Source organism: Erpetoichthys calabaricus, chromosome 2 (assembly GCF_900747795.2).
Source record: "Erpetoichthys calabaricus chromosome 2, fErpCal1.3, whole genome shotgun sequence".
Taxonomy (NCBI): Eukaryota; Metazoa; Chordata; class Cladistia; order Polypteriformes; family Polypteridae; genus Erpetoichthys; species Erpetoichthys calabaricus.
Genome location: NC_041395.2, coordinates 199323062 through 199333554, shown reverse-complemented (window position 1 = coordinate 199333554; position 10493 = coordinate 199323062). Strand labels below are relative to the sequence as shown.

The window sequence follows — 10493 nt, the reverse complement described above, 5'->3', positions numbered from 1 at the left end:
CACTTCTAGCTTACTTAACAAGTTACTCATTGTCTTCCTTGTCTGAAAGTACTTGTGAACTAAAACTAATGAGTTATTGAATGCTTCTTTTATTTTTGAATGTCACCCCATCTCCACCTTCCTACCTGAACTGGTAGGATTTATGCACATCTTTTTTTTTTTTTGGTGCTTCTGTACAGAGTACAGTCTGGTTATTTACTTCAGGCAAACCCAGTTCTTCAGTTGTTCCCATGTTCTCCTAAGACAGTTTTGGGTCTTAGTTTGCACTGAGTTTGTCACTAGTAAAGCCAGCCATATGGAACAGTTAATTTTGCTTCCGACTAGTCTGGCTTACAGATGCACTGCACCTTTGAATTGGGGTGTTTGCAAGTCCAACAGGTGTACACAAGAGTCCTTTTTGTCCTTTAGCTTGGTTTTCCTAGCTCATCTCAAAGAACATCTGGTTCTGTGTGAAACAAAAACAAAAGAAACTTGGTAAGAGCTGATACCTGAAAAGGCTTCAAAATGATTGGTACACAATTATAAAAACGTGAATATTTTCAAATATATATATATATTTTACCATTTTGTTGCTTTACAGCCTAAAATGAAAATGCACACAAACATAGAAAGTTTGAATTGAAAAAGGATCACCAACCGTACTATCCACACCAAGTGGGATACTACTCTACCAACTTTGCACATCTTGACTGAAACTGAGCAATATTTGCCCACTCTTCTTTACAGAACTGTTCAAGCTCAGTTGAATTGGTGGACTGCAATCTTGAAATCATTCCACAGATTTTTCAATCAGGTTTAAGTCTGGCATGACTAGGCCACACAGGATATTCACTTTTTTCTGCAGTCACTGCGTGGTCAGTTTTGCCGTGTGCTCTGTTCTTCAGGTCATTGTCGTGTTGAAAAGTGAGCCTTCTTCCCATCTTCAACTTTCTGGCAGAGGGCAGCAAGTTTTCTTCAAGAATTTGATGGTGTTTTACCCCATCCATTTTTCCTTCTATCCTGACAAGCTGCCCCAGCCCCTGCTGCACAGAAACACCCCCACAATAGGATACTACCACCGCCATGCGTTACTGTAGGTATGGTGTGTTTTGGATGGTGAGCTGTATTGGCTTTCTGCCAGGTGTACCGTTTGGTGTGGAGGCCAAATAGTTTGATTTTTCATAACACCTTTTTTCCATTTGCCTCAGAATCTTAAAGGTGCGTTCTGGCAAAGCTCAGATTAGACTCAATGTGGCCTTTCTTAAGAAGTGGCTTTTTTCTTGCAACCCTCCCGTACAAGCCACATTTGTGGATGCGCTTATGATATTGTTTTCACATGCACACAATGACCACTCTCCCATAAAGTCCTGTAACTCCTTCAAACTGTGCGTTTTCTGTTATTGCACTGAGGTATATAAGAGATACAGTGAGAGACGAAGGAGTGATTCTGCATTTGTGCCTGACTGTTGAACAGCACAGCTGTACTCTGGCCTGTGTTGTAAATGAACGTTCACTTACCTTTATTTACCCTGTCTCCAGCCAGACTCCTTCATTATTTTATTAGTGTTGTCTTTTCTTTCATCTTTTCTTTTCCTTTTTTACTTGCCAATAGTTGGCTAGGAGACTAGAAGCTGCTTTTTACTTACCAGGAGGAAAGTGGCAGCTAGTAATTTAATCTTCATCTTGGGACTCATTTGTGCTGGAACTACATGATGAAAAAGTAGTTACAACTTTTATTGCCTTAAAAAAACAAACTGAAATAAGTTACAAAGGTTAGTTTAAGTTTCTTTAACATTACCATCCATTCCAAAGTATTCATGGTCCATATTGTAATCTTCATTGAAACCAGGCCATTTTTTCCAGATTTTTCCAACTTTTTCACCAATCTTAGACACCACCTATTAGAAAGAAATTATAATAATTTTAGTCATAAATTAATACAATTTATTTCATATACATTGATGGCAGGCAGTACTGTGGCCCAGTAGGTAGCACTTCAACTTCACCATTGTCAAGCCATGTGAAGACTGCATGTTGTTCTTTATCTGTGTAGACTTCCTCCAGGTATTCCAGTTTTCTCAGTTTAGCCCGATTAGGCTGATTGACTGGTAGTAGTGAATATATGTACATGAATATGCATTACAGTGCACTGATGGCCTGTCTAGTATTTGCTTCTGCCTTTAACCCCCTGACCCGCAGAACCCCTAATATTAGAAAATTGGATATGAAAGACAGAACCAGTGAATATAGATTTTGGAAGAAGTTAGGAAAACTGAAGAAACTACAGCACAACACGACAACTAGTTTTGGTTTTAATGTCTAAGATTAGTTGAACCAGAGATAAACGTGTATGGACATAATATAGGAGTGGGCAAAAGTAGGTTTACAGTTGTGAGTACACAAGGCTGGCAATTTGAGCACTTAAAAGATTGTATCTAATTGCCACTGTGCCATTGTGACATTCTTTTGAGTTCATAAAGCTCAAATTGCCGGCTTTGCGTACTCCGTTACGGCACTACAACCATGTGGCGCGGTTCCCCAAGAGTGATCCGGCTTGCAGGGTCCTCATTGTTGAGGGCCTGAGCAGCTGGACCAGGCAAAGGGGACGCCCATGTAACACCTGGCTGCAGCAGACAGATGGTCATTGCCGGAGTGTGGGACTGGACCGTGTGTCTGCCTGGGGGTTGCCAACCAGGATCCCAAGTTGTTTTGTCATGTGGTGAGGCAATATGCTGTAACAGTGCATGCTCCCCAACCTGACCTGACCAGAGTGTTGTGACATTTTATGTGTGATATCTAAAGTATTCTACAAGCTATGCAGTTTGTTTTAAGGTAGAGTTATGGGTTTATAAGGACTGCTGAGACATATGGGGTACTTTGCATAATAGGTAATGTATTGAAAGCATCTACAAAACTCTTACACAGTACAGGTTGTAACAATACTGAACTTAAACTTATTTAAAGAAACTTGATGAGTTGTAGTAAATTTTTACAGATACAGAATGCTGGGGACCAAAAACTCCAGGAAAAAAAGAAAATAATAATGTTTCAACTTCAGTTCCGTAAACAAGGCCACATTGTGCTCACCTCAAACTCCTGGCTAGCAAAGCAGCGGCTGGACAGCATGGCCCTTGGATGTGCAGAGGCAGAGTCCCATCAGGGTCTTTTATCTCCAGCAAAGGTGTGAACATGCTCCACCTGCAAGTAAGACACAGTCAGAGAAACTTACATTAGTCGGAGAAGGAAGCTGCTCAGCTGTGAAGACTTTCTGAGTGCTTGGTTGAGCTCTTTCCCCTATCTGGTTACTCCATTACATAGACACTTGTTTGGACTATTGTTATTTCCCCACTGGACTCTGCACCATTTTTGTTTATTCCTTTTTTATTTATATATGACTTGGATTTTCTTTCTTTTTTTTTTTTTTGGAAGTTTGGCAGTTGAGTAAACTTGTGGTTATGTAGAATAGCCCAGGGACCATGTTGGCTTTAAACTGGTGCATCCTCTTTTATTAATTGGAAGAAGTTGGTTTTTGCATCAGCTGCTAATGGGCCTTACTCCTCTCACCTTTGCTGAACACTTCCAGAGGGCTGTGATTAGAATTAAACACTTTCATCTCCATCAGACAGCATCCAAAGCAGCACGCATCTGCTCTCAAGGGTCTTTCAAACACAAAGGCTGGCTCTGCCTGAAGGTTGTAGCCTCTGATGGTGCAGGAACGAGCAGGCCCACAGGCAGCAAGGCATAGGCAGGATGTGTCTACAGAGGGAGTTCAGTGGTGCTAAGTTAGCAAAACAACCAAAATGGTTAAAGTGTGAAGAGTGAAGAATCGGAGCTTCCCGAGTCTTGTGGCTCAAGAAGCCCCTGTTATTTTACCAGTGATAATCACCTTCAGCTGCTGTATAGAGTTGCACCCCTGCTCCTGTGTTGATGCTGTATAGACGGCCTGGTTCACAGTTTGGACCTGTAAGGGGAAGGTGGTGTGAATGGAACTATTTGAAATCATGTGTTTCTGAGTTAGCTAAATTTCAAAGTTCATCTTACCTTGGAGATGAGGTCTGGCTGTAATGCATAGCTGTTCAACATTTTCATAGCAGCATAAAGCTTTGAGCATCATTCTCTGTGTTGGCACAGCTCCCCTGCAAGCCATCATCCTCTGCCTGCCCCTGAACATCTTGCTTTTTTCTCCTCTGAGCATGCCTTGTGACCCTGTGTCCCCTCGGGCGCGTCGGCAGATTATGCGACAAAGTGATTCTATGTGCTTTTCTCGCTGCAGAAGCCCATAGGGTGGTGGTTGAGCAGAAATCACAGACATATCCTGTGGGATAAAGAGTAGTGAGGCCAAGTGTGTACACTTCACATCTGTTTGGTAGTTTAATGATCCTGCCATTCATGTTTCACTATGCAGCCTTCTTGTTATTTACAGTATGTGGTCAGCATAGGTTTGAAATCCATTCTTCCTGACTTGACGCCTTGTAGGAGAAGACAGGTAAGATTGTGATCTTATACTCTATGTGCCACACTTGTTATGTTATGCATTTCTACCCCAGGTTGCTCTTTCTCACTGGATTAGTGTCTGGTGAGCCCCCTTGTAATCATGCACGCATTATAAAAAAAAAAGAAAGATTCATAACAGATCACATGTCTGCACCATTAGAAAACATGTTTCCTGACAGAGGGCGCTTTTACATTATGACTATATGACACAGATTTCATGGCATATTTGCTCAATTATACTGTATTCACAGATCAGCCACAACATTAAAACCACCTTCCTAATATTGTGTAGGTCCCCTTTGGGCTGCCAAAACTGCTCTGACCTGTGGAGGCATGGACTCCATAAGACCACTGAAGGGGTCCTGTGGCATCTGGCATCAAGATCTTAGCAGCAGATCCTTTAAGGAAGTGGGGCCTCCATGAATCAAACTTCTTTTCCTGGACATCCCACAGATGCTTGAACGGCCTGCAGATCTGGGGCATTTTGGAGGCCAAGTCAACACCTTGAACTCCTCAAACTATTCCTGAACAATTTGTGCAGTGTGGTGGGGCACATTATCTTGCTGAAAAAGGCCACTGCCATCAGGGAATACCATTTCCAAGAAGGGGTGTATGTGGTCTGCAATAATCTTTAGTACTTTAGTATCTTAGTGGAACGTGTCAGCATCACTCAAATCCATACACTGGTCCATTTTTTTTTTCTGCTTCCAACACATCAACGTCATGATCTGACCATTCACTTGCTGCCTAATATATCTCACCTCTTGACAGGGTCCACTGTAATGAGATAAGCCATGTTATGCACTTCACCTGTCAATGATTTCAATGTTGTGGCCCACCATTGTATGGCGCTATAATGAGGGGCTGTCAAAAGCTTCTTTGAGCTAGAAGCAGGAGAATGGTTAAAATAAGCTCAATTTATAGAGCCAAGAAAGGTGTATTCCACCATGCAAGGAAGAAGGGATTTATAGTTCAGCATCACAGTTTGACATTATGTCCATTGTAATGTACTGAGTGATGTCTGTAGCTTCTGACAGTAATGCAGCTTAGATTGCAGATACTGCACACACAAATATCTAAGTACAGATTTTAAAATGTCTGTGTACATTTCTAAAGTAAACTTGAAAGGTTTTGGCCATCAAGGTGAAACACTTCTTGTTACTGTCACCGAGGAAACTGTGTCAAATCCCAGTCCAGTCACTCTCTCTGTGAGGGCCAGAAGTTCTCCCCATTGGGTTTATTTAATTTTCACTCATAGGTTCTCAAAGTACTACAAACCACCCAGCCAACCACACACACACACACCCTCTAGCATCATAAAACATGCCAGCTAAAATAATTAGCAATGCTAAATTATTATTAGTTTGAGGATCTGTTCAGGACTTGAAGGTTGAAGTAAGTTCAGCAAATGCATTACTTTTATAATTGTCAGTTTATAAGTCGAGTTTGAATTAAATAAAAAAAAACTAATTTCTCTTTCTTCTTGTTTGGGGATAGGGTTGTAAAATTGAGATTGAAATGATTGTCTATCATCCTATAGTGACCAGTTTGAAATCCAGGGGTGACCAGCTCCGATCCTGGATTGCCGCATTGGCTACAGGTTTTCATCCTAACTATTTTCTTAATTAGTGACAAATTTTTGCTAATAATTAACAGGGGGTAAGCAACATCTGTTGCAGTGGATCTCAGTGGCTTCAGGTTTTTGTTCCAACCCACTTGAAATCATTCATTGATGATGAAGCACTTATTGCACAAGTGATATTTTTATGCTTCATTTTAGTTGTCTCACTTGTTATGATTTTGAACCGTTAATTGCCTATTTTACTCTTAAACAGCTGTATGCATTGTTGTAACTGCTCCCTATTAGCAATAAGAGTCAAGTGACAAAGAATCCAGCAGTTCTCCATCTAGCTTGTTTCCATGTCCACCTGTGTATATTAATCATTCTCTATTTGGTTTAATTAAGTAATCAAAAGGAAACTGATAAAAATTACTCCTCCGTTTTGGGCTTCAAATCACTTGGATGATACATGTATCATTAGAAGGAAGAGAAATCTATGATTTAAGAACGAACTGATATGGTAGAGTTAAAAAACTAATAAGACATTAAATCAAATAAGATCTGTTATTATTGAGGGTTGGCTTCTAATTAAGCAACTGGGTTGGAACAAAAACCTACAGCCGCTGCGGCTCTTCATAGGCGGAGCTGGCAACCCCTGTTGTAATCTGTCCATCCCTTCCTTTCCAGGTCTGCTTCACTAGTAAAGAGTCATAGGGAGTGGCCGAGGGTCTGTCTCCATAGCATCAGGTGGACACACTAGCTCTCAGTAGACAAATTTAGAGGTACAGAAGGAACGCTTGTGACAGTACAAGGAGTTTATAGGATGTGCATAAAGAAGGCACCACAGACAGGTGCTCTGCCACATTGCCACTTAAAATACTTTCTTTTTGTTGATATGGCTAACAAAGTAATCTGAAATATGCCCAGAAGAGCTATTCAGATTTGAAAATGTGTGTAGCTTATGCTAAAAATTGTTGCGATATTCTTGCTGCCCTCTTGTGTTGTTTGGCCAATGAAAAGAGAGCATAACACTGAGAGATGTCCTGTGTGCTAGGCAGTAGTTGTAGAACTGTTAACAATTCTTACAAATGAGAAGAGATTAGATTTTGCCCATCCACAAGTGTTAGTGAGTGAGTGGCCATCACTATGACGGTTACTAATATTCTCAATATGAGCCTGAATTTTCCACAACACTTTTCATAATCTGCAGTGGGCTGGCGCTCTGCCCGGGGTTTATTTCCTGCCTTGCGCCCTGTGCTGGCTAGGATTGGCACCAGCAGACCCTTGTGCCCATGTGTTAGGATATAGCGGGTTGGAGAATGACTGACTGACTGACTTTTCAGAATATGAAGCCTTGTCTTATTTTTCCTGTGTCTGCCCTCAGATCCCTAGTTACTACTCTATATTCAGTGCTGCTGCCCAGTCCTTCCTGTCACATTCTGACCCGCCCTAAGCAGCTCCTAAAGTCCCCACGTCTATCCAGCGGGGTTATTTTTTCTATGCCTTGTTCAAGAAGATAGCTCATGAACAGCAGGCTTGGTGTACCACTAACATCTTGATAAATTGACATATAGCATAATCTGAAGTAAGTGGACCAACAGGACATGATAGTAAACACCTCTGTATCCGAGTCTTTTGGATTGTCATGGGTAAAATTCAGCAATGCCAATGTGTTGTCTGCTAAAGGAACAGCAGTGCAATGCCAGCTAAGGCCCATTTGGAGCCCTAGGCGGGGAGGAGAAGGGCGCAGCCCCCTCAGTCTCCACAGTGCATGCCCCTTTAGTTACAAAAAAGGCACCACTAATGGATTGACAAGCTCAGGTTGTAATCACTATCCAAATTTTTTGGTGCGCTCAGCCTGTGCTGCCTCCAGCAAGATGTCTCCCTGGGCAGCTGCCCATGTTGCCCATACCTCAATCCGCCACTGCTGCAGTGTATGTGATGCAAACTGAAATTGATGAGATAATCTGCTACACTGGCTCAACTTCAGTGTGTGCATGCAGTAGAAAGCACAACATCATCAGTTTTGTTGGTTTTAGCATGGTGATGTCTTCTGTAGTATGGACAAAGGATTTTAATCACTGAAAAGAGAATTTAGAGTGCTAGGTGGGTTTACTTTAGTATGTCCCACAGTTCATCACTTTATCATTCCGTTGTCATATTTTATAGTACCTTGCTGTGGATCGCCTTATTGAAGTTATGAGGGTAAATCAAAATGTAACAGCAATTTGAAAATTATGTGGTAACCGCAAAGGATGGAAGCTGATGCAATGCAACACACACAGCGCAGTGCTCTGCCATTAGTCTATCCCACAGCACAGTGTCCGTGTCACTGCACCATTGTTAAATAAAACAGCATAGTGAGATTTCTTTAGGTAGACAGAGTAAAATTTGCAAAATTTCACCGAAGTATGTGTGTGTTCAGACTACCCATAAGCCTTTGCGAACATGTTGTATTGCGTCAGCTTCTATCTTTTCTCCAAAATTTACAAATTGTCTTTACTTTTTGATTTACTCTCATATACAGGGTTAGGCAAAATTAGGTTTACAGTTTCTTGTATGGAAAAAGACATGCATGTTATGGTTATTACAATAGTTTTATTAACTCAATAGCTTTATTAACATCTAAGAAGACAAATAATACTATACTAAATAAATAGTAATATAAGAATAAACTCTGTGTTTCGCAAACTCATAATTGTGAACCTGCTTTTGTCCTCCGCTGTATATATGCAGTATGCATATACTGTGTATATATATTTATATTATGATATATATTATGATATACATTTAGTATGTCTATATATATATATATAAATATCTCTCACGCACATAGTCTGATCAGCATGTTCTTCCCCTAATATATAAAATAATGACAGGGAGCCATTTTTCCTTATATTTGTAAAAAATGTTCTTTACTGTTCTTCCCATGGAAAGCCTCATGTTCATTGGTTTTATTTGCTATTTTCCTTTGAAACCCATATTTAAATTGGCTCAACTCTCTTTACGTAAAGCCTCACAGTTGTCTTTGAATATTAGACTATTTTTGCTGCATCATTGAGTTTAGTGTTTGACTAGTCATGGTATGCAGAGTTGCCTTCCACAGTGTAGCCCCCACAAAGATGTGTTCCAGCACTTGGCCAAATAGGAGTTAGGGCTCGGCTCAGGAGGTGGACCTTGTAAATGGCACTGCTGACAATGTCTTGCATTGGTTGTGGCGAGCTTCATTGCATCAGGGCCTTGCTCCTTTGTTGAACAAGTCATTCACAGCTCAGTGACTTAATGGTGCTGAAACCAAAGAGTGGTGACCCCTAGACCACTGGGTGTTAGCGGTAATGTGTGAAAGGGCCTGTAAACCCTGTGTGAGTGGAAGTTAGTCAAGCAGAATAGTGAAGCACAAATTCTCTGGGGCTGTGCTGTCAAAATAAAACATAACCTAAGAGATTCTAAAATAAAACAGACTCTCCTGTATGTGGTGTCAAACCAGACTCATATAGCACCTCTATGGCATGCAATGGCACATAGTGCCTTACCAAAAAAAGAGCCTAACCAGCTTTACACATCTACTTCAGGTCTAATACAGCAGCCTTACCAGCTTTTGAGTACATAGGCGCCATGTATGTCCACTGTCTGTGCTTATTGCTCAGACACTCGGACACATTTTGACAGCAAGCTGTCTACTTCAGCCTCGGTGCTGTGACTATCCCATGTGACTCTCCAAATATGAATACTTCATGTGGATCTCTATTGTAGCTTCTTGATCAACCTGTCTCCCTGGTGTTCATTCTCTCTTCATGCGGCCTTACCTTGAGTCGACTCCCTAGTGTATCCACTGCTGCAGCCTGAAGGTGCTCACCTTCGGTTTGGGTGTTTCCAGTCCTAAATGGAAAAATTCTGCTCTCTCGGCTTTCTGAAATGACTTTCTCTGCAGGATGTGCAAACTTTTATCCTCAGCACCTCCCCCCTACAGATTTGTTCCCCCCTCCCACAACCTGACGGTTTCCATCCCAACTGGCCGGATCTGCCCATTGTTCTAGAATAAAGGCAGTCCTCAGATGTGACTTTGAGACCCTCCTCCTTGAGCACTAGGGGCTTAATGCCCAGCGGGAGTCACAATATGAGTAGGACATTGCAGTGCAGTTTATAGAAGTGCTCTGAATCAGTGTGCAGGAGGGCTCTGATCTTTTTTGCCTTTTGAGTTTTCAAGTTTGTTTTTCACTCTGAGCTAACAGCTGTCTCTTTGAGGTGGCTGCCACGTTTTGAGAAGAAGAGCTGCATTCATTCAGAAACAATGTCCCACTGACTAGCCTAGCTTCATTCAAACAACCCCTCTGTCTGACCGGCCTTAGTAGTTCTCTGCAAAGTAAATGTTATTGCTTCATTGCTGGTAAGCCTCTTGTGTAAAATAAGAAAGAGATCGGCACAGTGACTAGAAGGTGAACTTATGTTCATCAATGGT

At 41.4% G+C, this 10493-nt stretch overlaps 1 protein-coding gene across 1 annotated transcript; it reads right to left on the bottom strand.

Moving 5' to 3' along the window:
* Positions 1-274: 274 nt before the first annotated feature.
* Positions 275-9933, bottom strand: LOC114645511 (phospholipid scramblase 2). Its single transcript, XM_028793357.2, is given in 10 exon segments — positions 275-445; positions 1626-1684; positions 1778-1877; positions 3067-3095; positions 3098-3177; positions 3544-3571; positions 3574-3735; positions 3866-3940; positions 4021-4294; positions 9841-9933. Coding segments are annotated over 9 exon segments (831 nt in total). The 5' UTR covers positions 4292-4294; positions 9841-9933; the 3' UTR covers positions 275-418.
* Positions 9934-10493: the final 560 nt, after the last annotated feature.